At 42.1% G+C, this 27,702-nt stretch overlaps 1 protein-coding gene across 1 annotated transcript; it reads left to right on the top strand.

Annotated features, from left to right (window-relative positions):
* LOC110950983 (phosphatidylinositol 4-kinase beta-like) lies at window positions 1–27,149 on the top strand. The gene is made up of 14 exons (XM_022193867.2): window positions 1–215; window positions 5,849–6,349; window positions 7,394–7,887; window positions 9,409–9,846; window positions 14,530–14,757; window positions 14,839–15,093; window positions 15,203–15,309; window positions 16,205–16,309; window positions 16,390–16,513; window positions 18,339–18,452; window positions 18,870–19,021; window positions 19,134–19,266; window positions 19,469–19,589; window positions 20,909–27,149. Exons 2-14 carry the CDS (start codon window positions 5,863–5,865, stop codon window positions 21,088–21,090), a joined length of 2,940 nt encoding a protein of 979 aa, XP_022049559.2. The 5' UTR covers window positions 1–215; window positions 5,849–5,862; the 3' UTR covers window positions 21,091–27,149.
* Window positions 27,150–27,702: the final 553 nt, after the last annotated feature.

Raw genomic sequence — 27,702 nt, 5'->3', positions numbered from 1 at the left:
TGCGTCACTGCTGCTTTAAAGCAGGCAGCGTCGAGCCGAGCTGAGCCGAGGCGAGCCACAAACCCGGAGCAGATGGACCGTCTCCGAGCCTGAAAACCCGCACCGAGACCCGGATTTAAGGCGTGAACTGGACCCGGCCGCTCCCGGGACGTGAACCGGACTAAAACCCAGAGTGCGGAGCTTTTCCAGCGGAGTGAAGACGCGTCGGTACCCGGGTAGGTCCCCTCCTTCGGGCTTCCTTCGTTCCGTTTTTCTGCTTCGTTCCGTTTATGTCCGTTCGGTGGAGCTAGCCGTTAGCTGTTAGCCGTAAGCGTCGGTGCTGCCTGCGGGGCTCCGGTGCTAAATCTCCGCGCCGTGGGCCTGTTGCTGCCCGGCTCTCCTCCTCCTTCCTCCGGTTTGTTTTCATCAGGAGGGAGCGGCTCTTCTCCTTCTCTTCCTCCTCCTCCTCCTCCTCCTCCTGCTGTAGTACCTGTAGTATCTGTACAGGGAGCTAATGCGGCTCCATAACGCTAATGCTAGTCTCTGTCGTAATTCTGCAGTATTTTTGTAACGTAATACCCTTAAATATCTTTATGTTATGCCTATATGCAGAGAGAGGCTTTATAAACACACATGTGTCTTTCTAGTCCGTCCAATATCTCTCCTGTGTCTCCTCAAAGCTACAACGTTATCATAACAGCGTCTATAATAATTCCACAGTATCTCTACTATCAGATATATTATCACTAACAGCTCAGTTTAACTATTATTAGCCTCTGTTATAACTGCAGTTTATCTCTAAAGTAATGCTTTTCAATATTCTACCAAAATGATGTAGATCAACCATGGTACTGTGATGCAGAATGGCTATGAAGGTGTAAAATGAGCCGTACTAAATCCCAGAAAAACCCAGAAAAAGATGTTTAATGACTAAAATGTGACACAGAATGACCACAAAGACGTGAAATGAACAAGATTAAAAGCAAAAAGAAGACACAAAATGACCAGGATGTGCTGCAAACCAACCACAAAAGCATGTAAAATATTAAAAATGTGAACCACAATTACCACCAGATGATTAAAAACAACCCAAATGTTTTCGTAGATGTAAAATGAGCAAGATTAACAGCAAAAGGAAGATGCAAAACAACTAGAATGTGATTCAAAATGTATAAAATAATCCAAATATAACCCAAACAAACAAACCACCAAAAGAAGTACATCCGCTAAAATGTGATCGTTAATTACCACAAACATGTAAAACGAACAAGATTAAAAACAAACAGCCACAGAAAGTTGTTAAATAATTTAAATGTAACCAAATCTTTCTGCAAAAACATGTAAAAAGAGTCCAAATATAATCCAACATTACCATCAAAAGATGTAAAATAACCAAAATGTGATGCTAAGAGAACATGAAGATGTAAAGCGAACAAGATTAAAGGCAAAAGGAAGATGTAAATTGACCAGAATGTGATGCAAACCAACCCCAAAACATGTAAATTAATCAAGAGATAATCCAAAATAAACACAGTATGATGCTAAACAGCCACAGGAAGAAGTAACACAATCAAAATTAAACACAAACAAACACAGATGACCTACATTATCTCAATAAACTCACCCATTGTCTCTTTTGTTTATTATATTCCACTCTGTCAGAACTCTCTTCCAATATCATAAATATTGAAATAACAGCTTTACAGTACCTTTATTATCTCTAATAGAGCTCTGATGCATCCACAGTACAGTCATTATTTAGTGCTATGTAATATCTGGAGGACGTGTGTTGTTTTTTGATTATTTTCACATATAAAACAATATATCAACTATATAATAGAATTAAACAACATGATTTGATTTTACAGAGGTCAGTTCAGCACAAGGATAAAAGGCACAAATAAACGAAGTAAAACAAAAAGAGCATGCAGCACAGTTACAGAAAATAAATGTTTACAGATCAGATGCAAGCAAAGGAATCCAAGAAGAAATGGAAAGGAAATGCCAGACAACAAAAACAACAAAAACAAGAGAAACTTACAAAAATGAGACACAAAACGACAAAATTGAGACAAATGGCACGAAACAAAACAACAGACAAAAAAATAGACAAAAAAGTTACAAAGTTACAAAAAATTGACACAAATGAGACAAAAAAGTAAACAAACACAAATGAGACAAAGAAACCCACAAAATGACACAAATAATATACAAAACGACGAAAAAAGCAAAACTCAAAATGACAAAATAAAACAAAAAACGCAAGTGAGACTAAAAGGAGACACAAGACGACAAAAGTTAGAAACAAAATGACAAAAAATTAGACAAACGACACGGAACAAAACAAAGAAGACACAAAAAATTTGACAAAAGTTACAAAGCGGCAAAAAATTGACAACAAAAACGAGACAAAAAAATTACATAAATGAGAGGAAAAAATGACAAACTGACAAAAATGAGATGCAAAACAAGATGAATATTAGACAAAAAAAGTAACAAAATGACAAAAGAATGGACAAAAACAAGAAAGAAAATGACAAACGACAAAAGTCAGACCAAAGAACAACAAACGCAACATATTACAAAAATGAGACACACACTACTTTCTGATCAGAACAACTTGTCATGGTCTAGAAATGATTTTAAATTTATAGTTTTACTAATTTACAATCTGCAGTTAATGTCTTCTCTGTAATTTTTACACTTTGAGGGCCGGATTGGACCCTCTGGAGGACCACTTTTGGACCACGGGCCTCATGTTGGACACCCCTGTGTTAAACGGTGCAGCTGTTAAACTCTGTGCTGTTGCCGTGAGCTTCTGTTTGTGCTGTAAACTCAGCTGGGATGTTCTCCTGATGAACTTCACACTTTGGCCTGAACAAGTCCAGCCTCCATCAGTCAGACGCTGCGTTCACTGACAGTCTGTACAAACCAGCTCCCATCAACTCTTTGCTGCTTCTGTTTCTGCTCAAAGCAGAACTCTGGAAAATATTCAGATAAACTTTTATTCTCTTGCAGCCCCCAGAATCTGCTGCATGGTGCATTTAGCTCAACCACAGAACACCAGCGAAGAAGAAACTCTACACTAGTGGTTTCCATCACAGCTGCAGTTTCAGTTTTAAGTTGCAGTTTTGTCTCAGAACCATACATGTAATTGATCGATCGGTTCAACGTCAGATAACGGTGTAAATTCTCCGTTCTGATTCTCCACAGGTCGCTTTTTTTTTTTGTTCCAGCAGCAGATTTAAACCTCGGAGCAAAGCAGAAACAGCTGCACGTTTTAATCTGATAGAAACATGACAGCACACACTCCCTCTGTAAACACCGTCTCCATGGCAACGTGTGTGTGTGTGTGTGTGTGTGTGTCCTCCACATCTGGAAGCCATCACACACACCAACACCCACTCTATCTCCGCAGTGTGATGACATCATGCTCAGCTGTGTGCGATCAGCGTCTCCTCTTCACATGGCGCTGATAATGATGTCACCACCATGATGTCATCAGGGGGATTTCAGTCCTCGTTAAAATCTGCAAGAGTCGTGGTCGTTGGCAGTTTTTAAGCTGAAGCGGCTCAGATGTTTGGTGCATGCTGATGGTGTGTTCTGGGCGTCACTTTATAGGTCATTTAAGAGGAAAACGTAGGAATGGCTGCATTTCCTTAAAGCCGCTCCTCTTGTTTCTTCTAAGAAATCAGTGTTCGGATTTTTCTAAATCTTAAATCTTCAGTCTGAACCTGCAGTAAGACGAGTAGCATCACTGCAAGTTTAATGCAACACGATGAAACCGCCGAGTCTTTTAGTTTGTCTGGAGTCAGACAACTGACGAGGCAGGTGGTCAGTGAAACAGAACCTTTTTTATTTGAATATCTTGCCATGGAAACTGAACCTTTTTCATTAAAATCTTGTCATAGAATCCGCCTTTTTAGAATAATCAGCATCACAGAAACAGAACTTTTCATTACAGACGGAAACGGAGCCTTTCTTAAAAATAAAATTCATCGTCATGGAAACTGAACCTTTGATGAAAGCGTCGTCATGGTAACGGAACAGAGGTGAGTGTCAGTAGGGTGATGATGTGAGAACGAGGAGAGAAATCGTGAAGCTGGTAGAAAATAAAAGCAGGACGCCTCCTCCTGCTGCAGACACTCACTGATGATGATGATGATGATGATGATGATGATGCTCATCGCCTGCGTCACGCCGATGACACGCCGACACAAACACAACAGGGGGGACTTCCTGTCAGGCCTCCTCGCTGTGTCGGCGGGTTTTCAAAATAAGACGAATGTGGTTTGGGACGTTTAATCCATGAAAATAACGTGGAGACGAATGACTGCTGGAAATGATCATCACACTGTTCATCCTCAGCTGGTCAGGAATCAGTTAACACACATGCAGACGTGTACAGACTCTCTATGAGCTGATCCGTGTCGTGTGTGTGTTGTTGCGTGTGTTATGTAACGTCCTCCCGCCTGCATCCAACCTGTCATCTGCTGAACAGGAAGTAGATTAAATCAGATGCTGCCAGTCCCAGAGCTTCCTGATGTTTTGGACCGGTTCTCCTGTGTTTACATTCACGTGTTAAAATTAGCGTGTGCGTCAAACGTGACTCTGATTGTGTAAATGATTGGTCTACAGGTTGTTTTTGAAGGGTTTCCAACAGCGAAGGGGATTCAGAGAGACAGCAGAACGTCTGACAGGAGATGAAGGAACCCATAAAATAGCTCAGATGTTAAACTGGCAGAAAATTACGGCCAGAGAGGACAGAGGTGTTGGAAAGCAGAGGTGTTGTCTTACAGGAAATGTTTTGAGGAAGAGAAGCCGTGCTGCAGTAGATTCCTGTAAAGCAACCAACTCTAGGATAAACAGAAAATGTGTAGAACAATCCAAACTGGTCAGAAAAACTCCTATAAAACAAGTTTAATGAGATATTTGGATTTTTAGGAGGGTTGTTCTGCCTTTTTAAGTTTGCGGTCGACCATTGATCATTGCAGATATGGATGTTTCAACAGTTGTAATAATCCATGCAGACATGTAGAATGAAGCAGTTTTATTTAAATATCACAACTTCAAGCTTTGGTTTGTTCCCTGATGAAACCGTGGCTGATGAGCGGTTCAAAAGTTAGAAATCTGATCATTCTCTCTGTTTTTATAGTTTCTGTTTGATAAATGGTATTTATTTTAAAGGTTACATGTGTTTTGTTGATCCTTTTAGGATCCAGGTTGTTTTCTGGTCTCATCAAAGTGTTTTTTCTGGAAGTTCATGTCCATAAAACCTGCAGGGCTAGGTCCTCTTCAGAAAGCATCTCAGGATTTTACCCAAACTGTTAATATTTCATTTTATTAGTTCTGTTTCTCTTCTGAATATTTATAATTCAAATGTTCTATATGGTGTTGAAAATAGTTTTTTTTGTGTATTTTACCTGCCAAAGGTACGTCAAGGATGTTCATCGGTGGCACAGTTAGACCGACCTGATATAAATGAGGAACGCTGATACGTCGTGCTAATAAACGTTTATTTTCCAGTTAGACAGCATGCAGGAGTCTGATTTAATCTTGTGGATGAGCTCGTCTCTCTCCTACCTCCTGATGGAATCGATGTGTGAAGTTTTACTGGCCCTCATTGAAACGTCTCGGTGTTACTGACCCTCCTAGGATTTCTCAGGTGTTTTTCCAGATTGTTGCCTAAAACGCCTGAATTCGCTGTAGCTTTTCTCAGTGAATTTGGTGACGTACGTGTTTGGGGACTGCTGTGATTGGTGGACCTCACAGGAGGCAGATCATAATGGTGGCACAGAATTCAAGGAGACTGTTTGAGTTTTCATCCATTCCTGGATGGACTGACTGACCTTCCGTCTCTTCCTTACAGGCCTGTTGTCCAACATGGCGGATGCTGAGGTCTCCTTGTCTCCGGCTCTGAGGCCGCTCCACCTCAGCCCCTCCCACTCTGCCCAGCCGCCTCCCCCTGCCTCCTCCTCCTCTCCCACCACCTTCTCCTGCCCCTCCTCTCCTTCCAGCGCCTCCTCTTCCTCCTCCTCTTCGTCCTCTTCCTCCTGCTCTGAGAGCTCCTCAGACTGCCCCGCTCACCACCACCACCACCACCACCACCACCACCACCACCACCACCCCCGGCCTCAGCTGCAGCTGCCCCCGCCCTCCACCAGCGAGCAGCCGTCCTCCCCCAGCGCCAGCCCCCGCAGCTCCAGCCCCAGCGGCAGCATCGGCAGCACCGGCAGCCTGGGCAGCAGCAGCGCCAGCGAGGGCATCGGCAGCAGCGGCATGTCGAGCGGCGGCGACCCGCGAGGACCCAGTCCTCCTCTGGATGTCATCTCAGAGGATGCCATGGAGATGGACCTGGGGGTCGACCAAGGTAAGGAGAGCAGTAGATTATTAGAAATCTATAAGTCTGATCACTGATGTTTGGAGCTGATCGACATTCAGAATATAAATAAAAATCAGAGATCTTAGTATTCCACCAACACTGTTCATTCCCTGACCTTCCTCTGAGCACAGGCGTGTGTTCTGCATGTGTACGTTCTGTACGGATACCGGATCACATGACCTAAACATGGAGCAGGAACTGATGGACTCAGAAACACCCCCACAGTTTAATCAGCTGTTCCTTGGATCATTTCTGATGGATAAGTCCTGATAAGTCCTCAGAGGTGGATTTGTAGTAGGATCACAATCAGCTGATGTAGTGTTCACTGGTTGTCATGGTTACAGTGACGCCGTGCTGCTATCTGGCAATGATACAGAAATCTTTAAGAAATCTGGTCAAAATGAGTAGAATTATTTCCAGAATTTGCTCAAAAAAATCCTCTTTTCCTGTTTACAACATGAGTTAAACATCTAGGACGGTTTAGAAGGGTTCCAAAAATGACTAGAAACAACAAAAACAATCCAAAATGACTCAAATCTGACCTCAGTAAACAAATATGTTCTCTAAAAGTTGTCATAATTTGTCAAAATTGACCAAAAATATGTGTGAAATGACTAGAAATGACTCAAATTTGTCCAGAACTTGCTCAGAAATTCCTCCTGAACTGTTCCAAACTTGTCCAAAATGAATTAATTGTCTAGGATGGCTGAGAAAGGTTAAAAAATGACTTTAAAATGTCTTCAGACTATTAAAATCTTCTTTAAAAAGTAGGAATTATTTACAGTTACAGTTTTATAAACATTTGAGGTCCTCAGCAGAACGTGGTCTTTAACTAATCCGTGGATCAGACTATGAGCTGCATCACTGCCACAATCTGATCCGCTGGTCCTTGTGTCATTTCTGATCTTCCCTGGAGGTTTCATCCAAATCCGTTGGTCTGTTTTAGAGGAATGCTGCTGACAGACAGACAGACAACCCTGATGGTCACATATCACCGTGTTGTTTTTCTGACTTCCTGTTTTCTGCCTCCAGTGATCGACCCTGAAGTGGCCCTGAAGGCCTGCCAGGAGGTGCTCCTCAAAGTGAAGCTGCTCGACAACAAACAACAACAGGACGATAAACAGCAGCAGCAGCAGTACGCAGACGTCCCGGAGCGCTGCGGTCCTCAGTGGACCATCAGCCCCGACACCAGCTCCATCAAAGAAGAAGACGAGGACGAGGAGGAAGGTCAGAAAGACGGCGGTTCGTCCCGGACAGACCCGGTTCCTCCTACTTCACGGCCGGAGTCTTCCTCTCCGTCGTCGTCTAAACAGTCGTGGCTGCTTCGCCTGTTTGAGTCCAAGCTGTTCGACGTTTCCATGGCGATCTCTTACCTGTACAAGTCGAAGGAGCCGGGGGTGCAGGCGTACATCGGCAACCGCCTCTTCAGCTTCCCCAACAGCGAGGTGGACTTCTACCTGCCGCAGCTGCTCAACATGTATGTGCACATGGACACGGAGGTGGGAGACGCCATCAGGCCTTACCTGGTGAGTCCTCACACCTGGTCTGAGTTTACTGACCGAGATACAGGACGGATGATAAGATGACGACCTTTCTGCTTTATCTGTTTGAGAAAAACCACTTTTGCTGCTGCAGTAAAGACATGAGGAGCTTCTGGAACCTTTCACTGGTTATTCATTTATTTAAAACCGTTTGAATCAGGAGCTCCTGCAGCTTCAACACTCACAGTTCTGACTTCTTCTAACTCTGAAACAAACCACAAACCCAGATTACATTAAATGACTGTCAGCCGTCATCATGTTTCTGTCCGTCCTCAAATATAAGAATGCCTTCATTTACATTATACATTTTATATAAAATGTATTGATCCCACAGTGGGGAAAGTTGACCGTTACAGCAGCTCCAAAAGAAAAAAGTATAAAGGTAGTACAAGATAAAAAAGAAGACTAAATACAGGAGGATGAGGTTGTATCAGTCACTGCACATAGACTGAATGTAAGAGGAGAAAGTGCAGCAGTAAACAGAGATAAACCAGTTTATGATGCAGCGTTGTAAAGTCTGATAGATGATAAATGACCTGCAGAAATCCTCCTTCTTACTTTATATTTTTATGTACTTCTGACTTATGTTCAAACTTTAATTTTGGAATTTCCATCTGAAATAAAAAACCCTAACTTTCCACAACAGGGTCCCTGGTACTAAATTATTAACACACCTTGGTTTTTTGTTAGAAAAATTCTAGTCTTACAGTTGAGCTTTAGTTGAATTTTTGGAATTCCCCTCCAGAATAAAAAACCCCCAACTTTCTACTACAGGATCCGTGTTCTAAAGCGACTCGTTTCACCACTACAGTGTCGTTTCACCTGTCATTCAGAAATTAAGTTTCACTTCCAGAGCAGAGAGCACATTTAGTCATTTCATTTCTCCAACTGAATGTTGGTGTTAGTGGCAGCAGAAGTACCTCCAGCTGTTTTATTGTCTAAAATCACAGTAAAAAATACTGTTAAAGTACTCGGAGTGAACCAGATTTCAGTGGACTGACATCTACCTAACATCTGTTTACTTCTAAAATAATTTGGGACAGTTTAATGTCGTATTCTGTGAGTGAAACTTGTGACTCTGCTCTGATCATTCCATCAACACAACGCTAGTGTCCATAGAAATACGTATGAGGAAGTAAAGCATTCTTTATTCTGTTCTTAATTAGTTTATTTTTTCTCTGTGTCAATCAAAGAAAACAATCAGATAAGAATGCCATTAAAGTACCAGATCAATAATCGGTGTTGATAAAAGTTTTATTATTGTTAAAATCACACCCATCCTCAATCTGAAGCAACACAACTCCTCACTACAGCTGGATTATTTTTTACCAACATTAATACAAAAACGACAGTCTACATGAGCCCCTGATTGTTCCGACCTTATTTAAAGGCAAACATCTAGTCTTCTTGAAGCTAACCCCGGCTTACAGACATCTGGGAGGACATTGAAGGTTAAATGTGTTCAGAAGCTGAAGCTGACTCTGTTGTCGTTGATCTCCATCCCAGATCCATCGCTGTGGAGGCAGCATCACCTTCTCTCTGCTGTCGGCCTGGCTGCTGGGCGCCTACTCCTCCGACATGCACATCTCCACCCAGCGCCACTCCAGAGGCACCAAACTCCGGAAGCTCATCCTGTCCGACGAGCTCAAACCTCCCTCTGCTCCGTCCGACGCCCAGCGGTCCGTTTCCGTCTCAGAGAGCCCCGTGTCCTCGCCGTCCCACCGCCGTGGACACCGCAGACACAACAGCAACAGCGTGGAGGCCTCGTGCACGGCCGGCCACGCCCCCGACAGGTCCGTGCACGGGGAGGCGGAGGTGTTTGTATCTCCATCCAGGAGGACCCACCAAAGATCCAAATCAGATGCCACCACAGTGAGCAGCGGGCCTGGAGCCGGCCTGCGACGGACGGGAAGTAACCCGAAAGTGGAGGCCGTCCATGAGGAGGTGAGGAGCTCATTCACCGTCGTTAGTCTGGTGTTGGCAGGAGCAGACCAGGTGATTGTGTCCAGGTGGCTCCCTTTACCTGCTGCCTGTTAACCTGTTCCCTTTTCACATAAACAACCAGATGAAATGTGAATAAACACAACTTTATTTATTACGAATCTCCTCCACAAAACAAACAAGTTAAAGGTTTGGACTCGGCACCTTTCCACAACACAGGGCCACATAAGAAAAATAGAAGTTACTGTACTTTGTGCTGCAAAAAACTGAGCAGAATTTGTTGTGGAACTCCTGAGAGAAAAAGTAAAGTCTCCACACTTTGACCTCCAGCCTTGTTTCAGAATTCTTGGATAAAAAAACTCAGATTTTTGTCGTTCTAAAGCCTTTTTTTTTTTCTCTACAAAACACATCAATAAATCAACAAAATAAGCTGAAATGAACCTAGATTTTGATTCTGGTGCCAGATAAAGTTTTAAATGTGGATAGTGTGATTTAGTCGTGTAAATACTGTACTGGTCATGTACTTTTTATAACGTAATGTTGTGATGTTTTTATTGTGACTTGCTGGGGGACTGCAGATGAAAATTAGCTTAAAGCTATCTCTGGTACAAAGCATCAAATGGAAACATTTATGTTTAATATTGTACATGGTCCCTTCTTAAATAAACTCATAATAATAATAAATAATTACCACATTTCTAACTCATCAAACCACCAAAAACGGTGATCTAACCATCTGACCTGTGCTGCTGTATTTATTCACACTGATGCTAACAGTAGCGATACAGCTTTAGTGCTAAAGATTTTAATATTTTTTCATACAAGACTTCAGTTAAAGTCTCGTTAAGTAAATTAATTTACTGCCGATGAAATTAAAGTTGATGAATCTGAGGACTACTGGAGGGTTGAAGAATGACGTTAATCACACCTGAAACACGTCAGGCTGATCGTGTTTCCTGCTGCTTTTTATTTCCGTCTTCCTGCTCTTCTTTGACTGCGTTGTGATTTTTGGCAGCAGAATTAAACAGACTTCATTCATCACCTGTTCAAACACAAACCGTGCACCGGACTCACCTGATTGTTAGTGAGGATGGAGCAGCAGTGAGGGCTTCATCAGGGCTTATTTTACTGTTTATATTGTTATTATAGAATGTTGCTATGGGGCGGCATGGCTCAGTGGGTAGAGTGGCCGTCTTGTAACTGGAAGGTTGCCGGTTCGTCTTGCTCATGTCGAGGTGTCCCTGAGCAAGACGTCTAACCCCTAATTGCTCCTGGTGGGTCGTGGTTAGCGCCTTGCATGGCAGCTTCCACCATCAGTGTGTGAATGTGACGTATCATGTAAAGCGCTTTGGATAAAAGCTCTATATAAATACAACCATTTACCATTTGTTTTTGTTGCTTGGTGGTCGTTTTGATTTGCATTTCCAGATATGAAAATCATCTGTATTCCAGATGTTGTCAGACTGGTGGAACAACCGTGCTGCTGTCTGTTGTTTCTGTTGTTGTTGTTGTTTCTACTGTTGTTGTTGTTTTTTTGCTTTCATTGTTGTTATCGTTTCTGTTGTTTCTGCTGCTATTACTGTTTGTTTTTTCTGTTGTTGATCTGGTTTTTGTTGCTTGTATTCCCTCTGCTTCTGTTTTTGTTGTTTATTTTGTTTATTTCCACAGCAGCTGTTGTCTCTGTTGTTTCTTTTGCCGTTTGTGCAGCTGTTGTTGCTGTTTGTGTTGTTATTTCTGTTATTGTTTCTGTTGCTGTTGCTGGTGTTTTTCTGCGTTTCACTCGGTCCTTGCAGACCCAGGCTGTCCGCTGGCAGAGAGCATTTTGATTGGCTGAGCCCCGTACAGACAGAAACAGTCCAACAGATGTAAACTGTGAACCTCTCCTCTGCTCTGCTTCTCCTCCTGCTCATGTCTGATCTTATCTTCATGTTTTGACAGTTGAAAGAGCCTTGGCTTTATAAGGAAAAATCTCTGTTCTGCTGTTGAACTTCTGACCCCCAGATGAAGAAAAGCTGACGTGTTTGATTTTGGTTCCTCAGCCGAATAAAAGAGAAAGTTCAGAGCTGATAAAAGCTGAATGTACAGACGAGATTAGAACATAAACTCCACAAAGACGCTTCCAGACGTCTGAGCAGTGGTTGGAACTACATCCACAGTTTGGTATTGTTTTATATTTTTTATCTGACAGCTGTGCTTACTTACAGATTTTACTGACCAGGATGATAAAACGATGCTCTGCTGATCAGCCCTATCTGTAGTTCCTCCACCTCTAGCAGATAAATCTTCACAGGAACACTGAAATGCACCCACGTTGAACTCGGCTCAGTTTGAAGTTTACAGCTGGATTTTCCTTTAAGACCTCCTTCATTCCCTCCTTACAGACTTCTGTAATGTGATCTAGACCCACTTTAATGTCTTTAAGGAACATCAGGTCTTATAATGTCCTTAGAGACTTGGACAACCTTTTAAGAACCTCTAAAAAACATCCATGAATCTCTGACACCTGTAAAGACTTCTGAAACCTCCACAAGGATCTGCAGACCTCATCAGACCTCTAAAACCATCTCTGTGCATCAGGAACGTCTTTAAGACTTCTACAAACACCTGTGAAACCTTCTTCCAGATTTTATTATTTTTCCATAAAACATGAGGCATCTCTGGAACATCATGAAGGCCTCTAAAGAACTTCACAATCAAGCATCCCTGCCTCCTTTCAGGACCTCTGAAACCTCCACCAGAAGCAGCAGAGCTTGTTCCTGAAACGTTGAGCTTCTTTAAGACCTCCAAAGCCCCAGCGTGTAGCCTGTCAGCTGACGTGGCAATCAGGAATGTTTTTCCAGATTATTTTTTATGATCAACTGATGGTTGAAGCTTTAAACTACCAAAATATAATCCATATTTAGCTGTGATGCTGATAGGAAACAGTATAAAGTTCAGTCCACGGAACTCTTCTTCCTTCATAATTCATCATTCGTATAAAGCAGTGAGGTTAGATGGAAACTTCGTCTGTCTTTGTTTCTACCAGAGGACGGATCAGACGAGCTCTGATTACAACAAGAGTGAAGTTCAGAGAAACGTGAGACGAGGAGGCGAAAGACGAACCTGGATATTTGACTCCTCGTTGTCCTGCTGGACGGGGAGGGTTGCCATAGCGACAGGGAAAAGAGCTGAGGACAGGAAGTGAGGAGGAGGAGGAGGAATAGGAGCTGGTTTCAGATTTGAATATAAATGATTCCTTTCTTTCTTGGAGGAATCACACATTTGTCTGTTTTTTTTAATAAAAAAGGAGATTATTTGACTGTTAAGGTGTCGTCAGGTTGTCTTTCTGCACGTGTTCTTCAGCTCTGGGCTGTTCTGTCTCTTCAGATGACTTCAGCTGCAGCTCCTCCAGGGTTTACTCTGCAGAATCTGGGTCATGTAAATATCCCTAACCCTCTTTCCTGCCTTTGATTTGCACTGAAACGTTTCCATGTGTCGGGGTGAGGCTGGAGCCGGTCTGGTTCTGGGTTCCACCACGTGATGCTGGATGAGCTGCTGGATCATATGACAACAGTCTGTCCTGGTCTGATCCCATGAAGTCTCTAGTCTGGTTTCTGTCCTCTGAACCGGTTTACATCCACTCTTACTGATTACAGGCTGAAGACCCCCTGATAAACAAACAGTCAAACAGCTTGGTTTGGGTTGGAGTCTGTTTATGTCATTTATGGTTGTTTGTTCGCCTACACAGGAATTGTGAAGTTGCTTAAATTATGGTCTGGTTATAGCATAAATAGAAAAAATATTAAATACTGCATTATCTAAAGGCCTCATGCTGCTTTTGACTGCAGTAGAACATCAGTCAGAATTTAATATGTCAAGAAAAAACTGCAAACAGAAAAGAATTCTAACAATGAAGGATTAGGACTCCATGGGCCCCTGGACAATAAAACCCCTCGCCTTCTATTACAACACCAAACAACTACGAGCAATGTGCTTTCACTGTCTCTGGTTATACTGCAACTTTTCTGGTTTGTTGTGCATCAATTTCTGATACTTTTGTGGTTATTTTCTGTGACTTTGTGGTCCTTTTGTAACTATTTGTGGTCGTTTTGCGTCTCTTTGTGGTCCTTTTGCGTCTCTTTGTGATTGTTTTGCGTCTCTTTGTGATTGTTTTGCGTCTCTTTGTGATTGTTTTGCGTCTCTTTGTGGTCCTTTTGCGTCTCTTTGTGATTGTTTTGCGTATGTCTTTCTCTTGCATCTCTTTGTGGTCATTCTGTGTCTCTTTGTAAATGTTTTTTGCCTCCTTGTGGTCATTTTCTAATTGTTTTCCGTGTGTTTTTGATTTTTTTTTTGTGCTTCTTTTGTGATCATTTTTGTGGCACTTTATATTGATTTAATGTCTGATTTTTGTACGTCTCTTTTGGACAGTTTTGTCTTCTTATAACTGAGTCCAGTGACTTTATGCAGAGACTGTGGCACAGACTCTGCTGACATTTGAACCCTGGGTCTGGCTGCTGTATGCTGGCAGGGATGCACTGAAATTCATGGCTTCATAAATAAATCTCTGGAATTAATCAAAGGTCTTAATTTAAAGTCTTGACAACCTGTGTGTGACTCTCAGTGCCAGTGGGACTTTTTATTATATTCTGTGTCGTCGTTTGGCTCCTGAATCTCTCTGAAAGCGTTTTTCCTCCTGCCTCCTTGCAGCCGGAGCGTCTCCGTCCTCAGAGGGAGTTCGTCAAGTCGCTGCTCTGCATCGGGAAGCGTCTGGCCACGCTGCCCACTAAAGAGCAGAAGACCCAGCGGCTGATCTCAGAGCTGTCGCTGCTCAATCACAAGCTGCCGGCCAGAGTGTGGCTCCCCACCGCTGAGCACCAGCACCACGTCTGCAGGGTCCCTCACACCCAGGCCGTGGTCCTGAACTCCAAGGACAAGGTGACCGAACCACACCGTGTAGCCGACCGTAAATACCAGATAGGACTGTTCACACTCAGACTCTCACCTTCCCTCCTCCAGGCTCCCTACATCATCTATGTGGAGGTCTTGGAGTGCGACAGCTTCGAGACGTCTCCTGTTCCCATCCGGATCCCGGAGACGAGGATCCGTTCGGCTCGTTCTGCGGAGAACCTGGACTGTGGCGCCGCGGCTAACGCTAACAGCGGCGGTAGCATGACATCAGAGCACAGAGCAGGAAGTTTCTCCACCGTTCCAAACTACGACAACGACGACGAGGCGTGGGCGACCGACGACATTGGGCAGCTGCAGGTGGAGGTATTTACATTTTAGATGAACTTTAAGTGCTGGTTTACATCCCAGTAAACCTCCAGTGTATCCAGTATCCTCCTGAAGCACAAAACCGAAGCTTCTGTGCGTTTTGCAGGCGGAAGCTCAGACGAGCAGCAGCGACAACATCAGCCAGTTCTCAGTGGACAGCATCACAAGTCTGGAGAGCAAAGAGCCGGTGTTCATCGCTGCAGGAGACATCAGGTAAACACATTCCAGGTTAACATGGTGGAGCTTTAGCAGCTGGAGAGACAGATATCTACCACCTCTGGTAAAGCTAAAGAATGCCAGACATAAACACTACTGCTGAGAATGATTAGACAGAAAATAGACTCGTCATGACACATCAGTGAAGGATTTTCATCAAACCAGTTGGGAAAATAAAACACACTTTAAAGTAGTTTAGAATCTGAGGAACCACCCCAACAGTTCACTGATTTTGTTGCTAGCAGCTACTTTTACTAAGAGCAACTCCACAAAAGCATAAAGACAGTTGTTTTAACCAAATTAACATAATAAAAGACTAGAAACAGAATCTTGAGAAACCCCAGAAATATATACTTATTAATTTTATATGAATTGTTTTGTTGCTGACATCCAGTTTTACTAAAACCAACTGACCAAGTAAACTAAAACTAGAGCAGCTTTCACCAAATTTAAACTACAAAGGACCAAGAATGGAACCCTGAGGAACCCCACCACTGTTAATCAGCACCTTAAACGAAGGATTATTACAGAGACTAGTAACTGTACAGGATCTGAGAAACCCCACAGCTATTCACCAACACTTTAAGGAAATGTTTCACTGTTGTTTGCAGCTTTTAATGAAACCAACTGGACATAAACCAAATGTAATGCACCTTAAGTTAAGCTGAAGCTGTAAAGGACTGAGAGTCATCCATCCCTGACTCTAAATATCTCCGTATAAGAGCATCATTGAGCTACAGTTTCTTTGCCTTTTCTTTCGTCCTGTGAGGATGAAACTCTTAAACCGTTGTTCCTCCCTCTAAGTTCATCTTAAAGCTCTGAACCTTCTGTTGTCTCGGCCCATCTATCACTGTTCCAGCTCTGAGCTTCATCTCTGTTTGTGGTGTTTCAGACGCCGTCTGTCGGAGAACCTGGCCCACACTCCCACCACCTTCAGGAGGGACCCCGAGGACCCGTCGGCCGTGGCCCTCAAAGAGCCCTGGGAGGAGAAAGTCAGGTGGGTGAGGGAGGATTTGAGAAGCTTCCTCTGCTGCTTTCTGGTGCAGCCGTCCTAACTCCTCCTGTGTTTGTGTCCAGGCGGATCAGAGAAGGATCTCCGTACGGTCACCTGCCCAACTGGAGGCTGCTGTCGGTCATCGTGAAATGTGGAGACGACCTGAGGCAGGAGCTGTTGGCCTATCAGGTCCTCCGACAGCTGCAGGTACAGACACACCTGAGCTCCCAGCACTGGACCAGAGAGCAGCTCCAAGTAAACTTATTGTGTGATATTAATGCAGTCACACAGCCGGAGGTGGAGAGATCAGAGTGTAGACCAGGGGTGTCCAACATGAGGCCCGTGGTCCAAAAGTGGTCCTCCAGAGGGTCCAACATGAGGCCCGTGGTCCAAAAGTGGTCCTCCAGAGGGTCCAATCCGGCCCTCAAAGTGTAAAAATTACAGAGAAGACATTAACTGCAGATTGTAAATTAGTAAAACTATAAATTTAAAATCATTTCTAGACCATGACAAGTTGTTTGGATCAGAAAGTGAAATACTAGATTGTTCTTTTGTCGTTTTGTGTTTCATTTTTGTAATGTTTTGTCTTGTTTTGTTGTTATTTGTCTGACTTTTGTCATTTATCTCATGTTTTTGTCATTTTGTTTCTGGTTTTGATAATTTTGTTTCTCCTTTTTGTCTCACTTGTGTTTTTGTCTTATTTTTGTCATTTTGTGTTTTGCTTTGTGTTGTGCATTATTTTTGTTTCGTGCTTTCTTTTTTGGTCTTGTTTTTGTCGTTTGCCCTTTTTTTTTTGTTGCTTTGTAACTTTTTTGTCTAATTTTTTGTTTTCTTTCGTGTCATTTTGTGCCTCGTTTTTGTCATATTTTGTCTTGTTTTGTTATTTTTTTGTCTGATTTTTGTGGTTCTGATCCTCCAGTAAATCCTCCATGGTTCAGGTCCAGGTGACTAAATGTTGTGTTCCTTTGTAGACTCTCTGTGATCTGGAAGTTGTAATGTGGAAATGATAAACTGAGGATGAATGTGGATGAAACTGAACTTATTTTTCTTCATAAATTTCAGGTTGTTCATGACGTTTTGTCAAAAGATAATTCCTTAAATGTGAAATTTTTTGCACTAAAGCAAAGGAACCATCATGAGTTGTGGTTATTTAGAGGTTATCATGCTGTGGTTTTACTGGTTTTACTGGAGATCAGACTGGTTTAATGTAGAACCTGGACTAAGATGAGTTTACTCTGCTGGTATTGGGGTGTTCTGGGGACTTTCCCTCTGTAGCTTGGTTTTTGTTTTCAGTTTGTGTTTGCCGTCGGCATGCGGTGCTGTGCCAGCCGCTCTATATTTGTGCTGGTGCTCCTCTGAGTGTTAGTAGTGGACGTTATGTAACGATAGAGCGAGCATCATGAGCTGCTCTGTGCTTCACCAAAAGCAGATCCATCAGTGAGCCTCGTTCCCTTTTATTTTTAGATGGAAACAAAGAGTCTGGTTAGAGAAAATCCACTCCAGCCGCTGCAGCATGATTGTTTGCTCTGCTTTAAACATTCATTCATTCAGCTGTAACCATTAAAACATCTGTCAAACAGGAGTTTATTTACAGATATGTGATTCTAAACACACAGTCTGATCAGGTTCTGGTCCTTTATGGGGAAGAAGTGTCAGCTTTAACAGTAAAAACCTCACAGCCGTGTTTTTCTTTGAAATGATCACTGAAATTACGTAATTTATCAGTCACAAACTGTAAAAATAGAGATATTTGTCAGATTTTCAGCTTTTTAGTGGCCGTTTAAATACATTCAGATCCAAATCTGAGCTTAAAATTATGTTTTATTAAAATCAGTTTAAATGTCAGTAACTTGTAGAAATCACAGTTCTGTCGTTGCTTCGACTGAACATACCCGTACCAATAAATACTTACCAAGAAATCCTTTATTTATCTGCAGATTGGTTTAGTTTAGTGTCGGTTCTCCAGAAGTCACCAAAGTATTCACATTTAGACACAAAGACAGAAACCAAACAGCCTTGTTGTTCTCTTCAGTCCATCTGGCAGCAGGAGAGAGTTCCTCTGTGGATCAAACCCTACAAGATCCTGGTGATGTCTTCAGACAGCGGCATGATCGAACCCGTCCTCAACGCCGTCTCTCTGCACCAGGTAGGGTTCACATTCAGGCTATTTATGGCATAAAAAATTAATTAAGTTCCTCAGAAATGCTCCAGGGACAGATTAAACCCAGCAGAGTTTCAGGATGCTGCTGGTTTACTCTCACATGACTTCCCACCATTTCTCCAAGTCTCAGTGTCCCTGAGATGTTATTAATTTATTATTTAATGAAGCCAGCTTTTTAGAAATTAAGTAAACAGATTAATTTGTAATTGTGCAGCTGAGTTCTGCTTTGTTTTAAACCTGCATTTAAACTTTTTGTCCTCAAATCTGACTTGGTTCCGTCTCACATTAAATAATTTCTGTTTGTTCTGCCCAACCTGAAGGTGTTCAGACTGACGTAAATCCCACATCTAAAACCATCTCCGTCAGTATTTTCACATGAATCTGCTTTCTCCTGCCCTTCAGGTGAGGAAACAGAGTCAGTTGTCGCTGCTGGACTACTTCCTGCAGGAGCACGGCAGCTTCACCACCGAGGCCTTCCTCACCGCTCAGAGGAACTTCGTCCAGAGCTGCGCTGGATACAGCCTCATCTGTTACCTGCTGCAGGTCAAAGACAGGTGAGACACCATGTGGTAGCTGCTGCAGGTGGAATTAAGACACACAAAGTGACCACAGACAGATGCTATCACACAGAGCTGCAGAGCCACTCTAACGGCTGTGATCCTGCAGGCACAACGGGAACATCCTGCTGGACTCTGAAGGACACATCATCCACATCGACTTCGGCTTCATCCTCTCCAGCTCTCCTCGCAACCTCGGCTTCGAGACGTCCGCCTTCAAGCTGACATCAGAGTTCGTGGACGTGAGTAAAGACGGTTGTTTTTGAGTGTCAGAACTGAGGAGGAGCTTCGTTTTAAGCAGTCCTTTCTAACCTCGACTGTCCTCTACATGAATCCATGGACGGACAGAAAACTGCTGCTTTCAACAGCACTGATATACACAGAGAGAACAGCGCCATCTACCTGCAGCTGAAGCTCTCCTCACACCTTCCATCTGTGTTTCAGGTGATGGGAGGTCTGGATGGAGACATGTTCATCTACTACAAGATGCTGATGCTGCAGGGTCTGATCGCAGCCAGGAAACACATGGAGAAGGTTCTGCAGATCGTGGAGATCATGCAGCAAGGTAGCACACCTGGAGAACCTCCTACACCTGCAGCTTCAATCACTTTCATTTAAAGCTGAATAAGCTCTCCTGTAAGCAACACGGAACCAGGTTTAAGGATTCAAATGAGGAAGTAGAAATAAATTCATCTCCGCTTTTATTTTCACACTATTTTCCTTCATGCATTAATAAAACTCATTTAATTAGACTTTTCCTGCCTTCTAGTCCACCAGGAAACCACATTTCAGGTTTATATTTCAAGCACAACCAAAGAAGACAAGAGAACGTCTGTGCAGCACGTTACAGTTTGAATCATAAAAAGAATATAATTTGAATTATTTTGATTGTTTTTTTTACAAAATGGAAGAAAAAAGCATGTCTATACAAACTATAAAGATCCCACTACTTATATTTTCTATTTGTTCCATACATTTTTTTTAAATATTGTTTTATAATCAGAACTGCAACCTTCAGTTCAGCAGAAAAATAACAGACTATTTGTCACAACTACGTCATTAGTTGTCTTTGTGACTCCTGGGAGCAGAGAGTTTGTGTTTTTACAGAAACTGTATTTTTGGCAAATTCTTAGATGAGTTGTCGAATAAAGTGAGTCGTCAGAAATGTAAAAATCCCATAAATCTGCCTGCTTTTACAGCGTCTGGCTGTGAATGGTGTCATTTAACACATTTTTTAAGACAACAAACCTAAACCTTTGAACACTCCTTTTTTTTCCAAAGAAAACCTTTAACAGTATGTGAATAAAACCGTTCTACAGTCATGGAAGGGATGAGCATTCCACCTGCTTTCTTCAGTTTCTTGTTCTTTTTAATGCCTGGTAACACTAAAGGTTCATTTGTTTGGACAAATATCATGATGACAACAAAAACAGCTCATGAGAGTTTAGTTTGATGATATCTAGACATTTTCCATGGTTTTCTTGATAATAACCAAAACCACTGAAGTTCTTCCATCAGTAGCTGTGGCATTGTTCTGCCAGCGTCTGTAGACGTCACGTTATCAGCTCCACTCCGGCCCAGTAGGAACTAAACTAGTAGCTGGTACCAGGTAGTACGTCCTGATGGAAAACTCACAAACCCAGTAGAGCCGAGGTGAGTCGGTGCTGGTGGAAAAGCACCATTAGGGGTCATTTTATAGATGAGATCAGTGGAGTCCAACATGGGGAGGATGGTGGTCTTCACAGCATAATACCACAGCAGGTGGAAGTTTGTAGGTTAAAAGGTAGCATCTAGTTCTGGCCTTCCAGATCAGAACCTTCCTGGTGGAATCGGTACCAGCGTCGTCCTCTTCTTGATGTTTCCTTCTTTATTTTTGCCCTCCAGGGTCCCACCTGCCTTGCTTCCACGGCTCCAGCACCATCCGTGGGCTGAAGGAGCGTTTCCACATGTCTCTGACGGAGGAGCAGCTGCAGCTTCTGGTGGAGCAGCTGGTGGACGGATCCATGCGCTCCATCACCACCAAACTCTACGACTCCTTCCAGTACGTCACCAACGGCATCATGTGACCGCGACGCCTCGGACACGCCGTTTACACTCGGACTCTACAAACTCCAGGTCTGTGATTCTGATGGAAACCAGGATCTGAACCGACAGGATTGACCGGATCTGAACTCGCTGATTCTTCGGATCAGATCAGCTTTTAGTCATGATCTCGGTGAATTTCTGGAACTTTTCCGTGTCGGAGAAACACTAACTCGGTTGGAAGCATGACGGACGTTCAACGCGCTGCTGCCTGCTACTAAACAAACTCCTCTAACAGACGGGATTCTACTGGACTCCACTCTGAACCAGCAGCTGGTTTTAGGGATCCTTCGGTTTCTGGATCAGTTTTGAAGGTAAAGTTGCTGCTGAGGGCGATCGGGGACTTAAAGTTGTCACTCGCTGAGCTGAACTCCCAAAATCTGCACACGATCCATCAGTTAACTACCAAACTAGCAGACAGCAGAGCTCATTCCTCCTGTTCAGCTGCTGCTTTCAGGCTCATCATTGTGTTCTGGTCCTTTTCTGATGGTCACATGACCTGTCCTCAGCCAATAAGGAAAGATTTACAGTCAGACTCTACCATCAAATGAAATCTTTAACAAGCTACAGATCTGAAGAACAAAATAAAACAATTGAAGCCAATTTATTTATCAACCAGTTTATTGGAGAACACAAACAGAAAGTGAAACGACTCAACAGGTCTGAGCTCTCTGAAAGCTCATCTTTAACCTCAGAATTATGACTTCTTTATAGTTTCCTCCAAGTTAGAAAAGATTTAAGCACAAAGCGCTGTCGTCATCTCACTGCTTTCATTTCAGTGTTCGCAAGAAAAGTTACCAGCAAAGGTTGTTTAATGACCAGATTTAATGGAAAACAGCTTTTTATTAATGAATAGAGAGATGAAATCCTCAGTAAACCGTCACTTCTATCATGTTCTTACAGCTCCTGTAGAGACTGAAGGACTTTATCTGTTTGTTCTTAAAGAACAGAAACAGCAGATAGAAGAAGCACAACATGGACTCTGTGTTCTTTTCTTCCTATCTGTTCTCTGGACGTTCAGAGGAGAAATCTAAACGGTTTAGAGAGTCAAAGAAATGTGTTTTTTTTCTAGTTTGAACGGTGTCCGAGACCAGTTTGACTTCCAGCAGGATTCCTGGACGTGTTGAGTTTCTTTTATTTTCACCAGACATTTATCACAACTTCAGAATCTGAGCTTCTCATTGGAAACAATTGTTTACATCTTACTGAAGTAAAATAGAAGAATATGAGCAGCAGAGTTTCTGTTAGCCTCAGCTGGACTGTAAGATTAATGCTAAAAGACTAGTAGCATGCTAGCATTAGCATCCTAAATGCTGGAATGAGTCCTTATCTTATAATGTAATGCTTCAACTAACTAGTTTGTTTCTTTGCACAACAATATTTCCAGCATGACAAGTTGAATATTATCGTTGCTGGAAACAATGAATCCAAACATTTATCGTCAGACATTTATCTGAAGAGCTGTTTTCATGTAAAGCAGGTTAAAGTCAGTATTTTATTTTACATTTACTGTTGAGGGCTAATTGTTGCCTCCTAAAGGTTCTACTTTAAGGTCTTTAAAGTATCCTGAGACAACTATAAATAAGAATAAAATAAGCATTTAGTTATTTACGTGAACATGATGAGTGTCTGGTGAAAACTAATTCAGCACATCAGCTCCTTTAACCTGTTTAACACGTTTGTTTGCTGTCATTTTTGGTCCAAGTTGAATTTCAGAGCAGATTTTCTGTCGTTCTAATATTCCTGTCAAACACTCAGCGCTCTAACAGAACTCCTCTAACAGATCAGATCCTCTCTGAGTGATAAAACGACTGATTTTCAGCAGATTTATGCAAAAACCTCCCCCTCCCTGTTCACCAGCTGTTTGAACTGAATTCATGAGTCTCTTAACGATGTCTGCGTATTTAACGAACGCTTTCTCCTCCCCGATTGGCCACGAGATACATTCCTGTGATAAACGCCATCCAATCAGGAGAAGCGGCTCTGTGGATTGGCTGAACGAGAGCGAGGGACTCTGAAAGTTTATTTTTGATGATGGGTTTCCTGAACATGTGAATGTTTTCTGGAATAGTCCACTAAAACCAACGTTCTTCTTCTGAGACCGTCTGTGTTGACAAGTGACACCTTCCTGAGGATGTTGGAGCTAACGCCGTGCAGTGGCTTTATTCCAGTGTCCTACATGTCAACCAATCAACCAGTCAACCAACCAGAGTTTGTTTTTATAGTCCTTTACAACAGCCCAGAGGGTGACCAAAGCAAGAGAGAAACTTTAAAACAATAAAAACAAACGACACTAAACATCCATCTAAAAGCTGGTACATAAACTAAAACATCACCATGCCACTAGGTACTGAAAGCCGTTTTAAACAAGAAGGTTTTGAGTTTTGTTCTAAACAGATCCAGGTCCTGATGGTGGATCTGGTTCCAGAGAACTTCAGGTCTCTCCAGGGTTTAGAATCTGATCTCGGTACTTCAAGTAGACGCTGATCAGACGACCTCAGAGCTCTTTTTTGGTCCTGTAAAGTTAAAAACTCAGATAAACAAGGTGCAGTAGGATTGTTAAGAGCTTTAAAAACAAACATTAAAAGTTTAGAAAGGATTCTGGACTGGAAGCCAGGACAGTAAAGGTTAGTTAAAGTTTGTTCAAAGACACTGCAGCATTTTGCACCAGTTGTAGCAGTTTAAAAGCAAGAATGGTTTTTGAAGGTCGATATGGTTTAAAAAACGCTCAGCTTTGGCTAAAAGACATAGCTGAAGAAACTTCCTTCGACTACCGGGTCAGTTTGTTGACCTCTGTCAGAAACCACCCCAAGATTTTAGACCGTTGGTCTCAAAGTCATTGAACACAAACACGACGCTTTGAGTTTAGTCCTCAGTATTGACATGTCCTTGTGGCGTATTTGTCGTATACTTGGAGTATCTCTTCACTTAAAGTACTCTTAAGGTGCTGCTATTAGACTAGCTAACATTCAGTAGACGGCAACATGCTGGGCTCGTTAACTCACTAACAGTTTGTCCAGGTTTCTAAAAACAACTACAGCTAGTTAGCGAGCAAGCTAGTCACTACAATGCTACACAATAAATACAATTAAAGATTGACCACAGTACAGCTAGCTAATGATGAGCTCCTGTCGCAGTTATTGATACGTTATCTTCTGTTTACGTTTGAAAATAAAACCTGAGTTATGAGGAAAAAGTGAACATTTTTACTTTGGCAAGGAATCAACCTGAACAGAACTCAGTCTGGAGAAATGACTGATAATATAAAAAAAACTGTTTAGCTTTTATACAGGCACAGAAACAAGTTGCAGTGGTATGACTGGTTTCTGCAAAACCAACTTATGTTTTCATGGCCAAAGCTAATCATGGAAATTTCCTGAGTCCACTGGGTTATATGAGTAGCATTTAATCATAACATTGTTATAATTTTAGAACAAAACTGAAGCATTTTTGTCAAATAAAATAACATGTAGCTACGCAGTATAGCTACGTTAGCTGATGGCTAACAACTAGAATTTGCTTTGGAAAAGTATTTAAAATTATTTCATCAGTGAAATGTATCAACTATTAATTTGTATTATTAGTGGAGTTGGTCACCTTTAACAAATGAGCCGTTACTAACCCAGAGTCAAAGTCAACGGCTAACTTTGGAGTTAAACAGCTTTGTACATAAATTCACCCTTTCTGCTTAAAGTCCACATTTGGTTCCATAAGTTAAGTGTATTTATTTTTGATAATAATATTGGTGGTCTCAAAGGTTGCTAACTCGCTAAACAACCACCCAACTGCAGGATAATTATCTAGCTGGAGCTAATTTTAGCAAGTAGTACGTTTTTCTGCTGTAAGTTCAACACTCTGCAGCAGAAACAAATCAAACTGTAAATAATAAAATGTAATTTTATTCTATGCTTGTCATTATTTGCCATTTTTGTCTATCAGTCTTTTCTTCGATAGCCATTAGCATGAATCGGCTAAAATTTTCACTAACTTGTTCTATTTTTCTCTTTTATTCTCCAAAAACCAGTAGTAGTACTTTTAATGGAAGTTTTTTATTCCCATTCCAGTGTGGGAGAACATTGGAAACCAAAGTGTAACAATAAGAACTAATAATTAACAGCAGGACCATTAGCCTATGCTAGCTAACGTGAAACCTTAGTGACCAGCTAGCTAACGCTTATTATTTGATTATTTTTTGAACTCTAATTCCAGTTAAACTTTTTGCCTTATTTTTTTTTTGTAGTTAATTTGTATTCTTGTACTTTACTGTATCAATAGCTGCAACAGGAGCAGCTTTCGGCTAGCGATCAGAAGCTAACCTGATTGGAGCAGAAGCGTCTCACTGGAATAAAGCCACTGTCTGGTGTCGCCGTCACACGGTTCATGATTTGTACAGAAGTTTTCTGAATGTTTTGACCACTATTATTGAAGGAGAAGCACAGATGTGTTGTTGTACAAACAGCATCATGTTACCTTCCGCTAACTGTTAGCCTGCTACTTTATCTGTGACTAAAGTTTACCAGACAAGCAACTTAAATAGCAAATGCTCTTCTTTCTTTTTTCTGTTTTTATTTTTTCATGTGTGAATATGTAAATGAAGTGTGTGAAAATCGATGCCTTTAGACGTACAGAAGGTACAAACTCTTATCAATGCAACAGGAGGGACGACCATGTTCGGACCTCAGAAGTGCTTTTATAACCGATGTTTGACCGCTTCAGGAATGAGTTTCAACACCTAAAAGTCCTCCTCGCTTAGATATATTTTACATTTGATAATTAAAAGGTTTACGCAACGTCATTCATTTCCACTATTAACTGGCAAAAATCTTCCTGCAACACCTTTTAGTCGTAGAAGCTTCAGTAGAAACCAGCCAGACTTCCAGAAAAGTCCGGCTAGTTTCTCCTGAAGCTCCTCCGGTCACCAGAACCTGGATGAGTTTATCTAGCAATGGGGCACCATGACACAGACGTCTGTGGTTGTTAATGACCTCTGACCAGGAGAAAAGTGTCAGTCGATGGTTTTCGTTTGTATTCCACCACAGTATTTCACAGGTGTAAAACAGTTTAGCAGAAATTTTTGTTGGTAAATGAGAGACATTAGAATGGGACATGTCTGCATCTTCAGACCAGAAACAGGAAGTGAATTGGGTGACGTATCTAATTACGTTTGGACTGCTATGATTGGTGGAACTCAAGGGAGGCGGGACAAGATTGTTTAAAAGTTGCGATAAATTCACTGGGATCGGTTGAATTCACGTTTGTTGCTGTGATCATAACATCTGGGATTCTGGAGGGACTCGCCGCTATAATGTTTGTTCCTGACTGAAGTCTGGTGAGGAAAACACTGCAGTTTGTTGAAACTCGTCCCTGCGACTAAAAACCTTTCATTGCCTTCTTTCTTCCTTCCATCAGCTCCGAACACTTTCAATGTGAAGAACTCTTTAAGTGCATTTATCCTGAATGAAAAGATTCCTGTCATTTGTAAAATGTTGTTTTTATTTTTTAAACTTTTGTCGGTACTAAACTAGTAACTCTAAATTCATTACAGCAGCCTTTTTTTGTTCTAGTTTATCGAATCGTTTCTGCTGAACAACGCAAGGCTTTAGCGGCAGATGCTAATGACGCTAACATCACGAAAAACTTTTCACTGTGTGAAGAAAAACGACATGGAAACACTTGGTGTGATTTCTGAGGTATTTTAGAAGCAGCATCATCTCATGAGGCGAGAGGAAGCGGAAGACAGGAATGATTCAAAATGCGTTTTAAAATTTATCCGAGTGTTATTTGGTCTTTTAGAGCTATTTTTAATCGTCCTGTCCTTCGGCTCCTCCTTGCTCGACTCTCAGACCCAGAATGTAAATCTGCATCTCCACATGAAGAAGCGGATTCGTCCACGTTATTTCGTTCTGTAAAGATCCAGCTGACAATCAGAGGCTGCTGTTTGTCTGCTGAAGTTCTCCATCATGTACAGAAAACATCGTCCGGTCCGTCACGTCCCGACTAACTGCATGGCAACTCATCCAATAAACCTGAAACCTGGTTCTCATGTGGACTCCTGTGGTTTTTAAGCTTGTAGGGTTGAAGGACATGAGCACCAGAAGATACGAAGCTAACTGTTAAACTCATGAGTTTCCACGTTGATGAGATGATTGTGTTCAGGTTTACCTTGTCAGTTCAGTTTGGTTCCTTGAGTTCAGCTTCTTTCTTCTCTGTCGGTCTTCGTTTGGTTTTACTTGGTTGTTTAATTCAGCAGCACTGACCAGCTGTGGTTTCTTTGTTTTATCAGGGTTTTTTTGGGTTAGTTTTGTCACTAAACAATAAATTACATGATCCAAATACCTGTTTTTGTTACTCCCAGCTGAGCTAAGAGAGATGGGACCAACAAATGGTAAATGGTCTGTATTTATATAGCGCTTTACTATACCTGCAAGGTACCCAAAGCGCTTTACATGATACGTCACATTCACCCATTCACACACTGATGGCGGAAGCTGCCATGCAAGGCGCTAACCACGACCCATCAGGAGCAATTCGGGGTTAGGTGTCTTGCTCAGGGACACCTCGAACACGACGGGGCGAGGATCGAACCGGCAACCCTT

The sequence above is a fragment of the Acanthochromis polyacanthus genome, chromosome 11 (genome assembly GCF_021347895.1).
Source record: "Acanthochromis polyacanthus isolate Apoly-LR-REF ecotype Palm Island chromosome 11, KAUST_Apoly_ChrSc, whole genome shotgun sequence".
NCBI classification, from domain to species: Eukaryota; Metazoa; Chordata; class Actinopteri; family Pomacentridae; genus Acanthochromis; species Acanthochromis polyacanthus.
This window is presented reverse-complemented; position numbering and strand designations above follow the sequence as displayed.

Coding starts and splice junctions, on each gene's coding strand:
- LOC110950983 (XM_022193867.2), top strand. CDS start 5,863: ATGGCGGATGCTGAGGTCTCCTTGTCTCCGGCTCTGAGGCCGCTCCAC. Junction 14,758..14,838: donor TCCTGAACTCCAAGGACAAG/GTGACCGAACCA, acceptor TCCCTCCTCCAG/GCTCCCTACATCATCTATGT. Junction 16,310..16,389: donor CCCTGGGAGGAGAAAGTCAG/GTGGGTGAGGGA, acceptor GTTTGTGTCCAG/GCGGATCAGAGAAGGATCTC.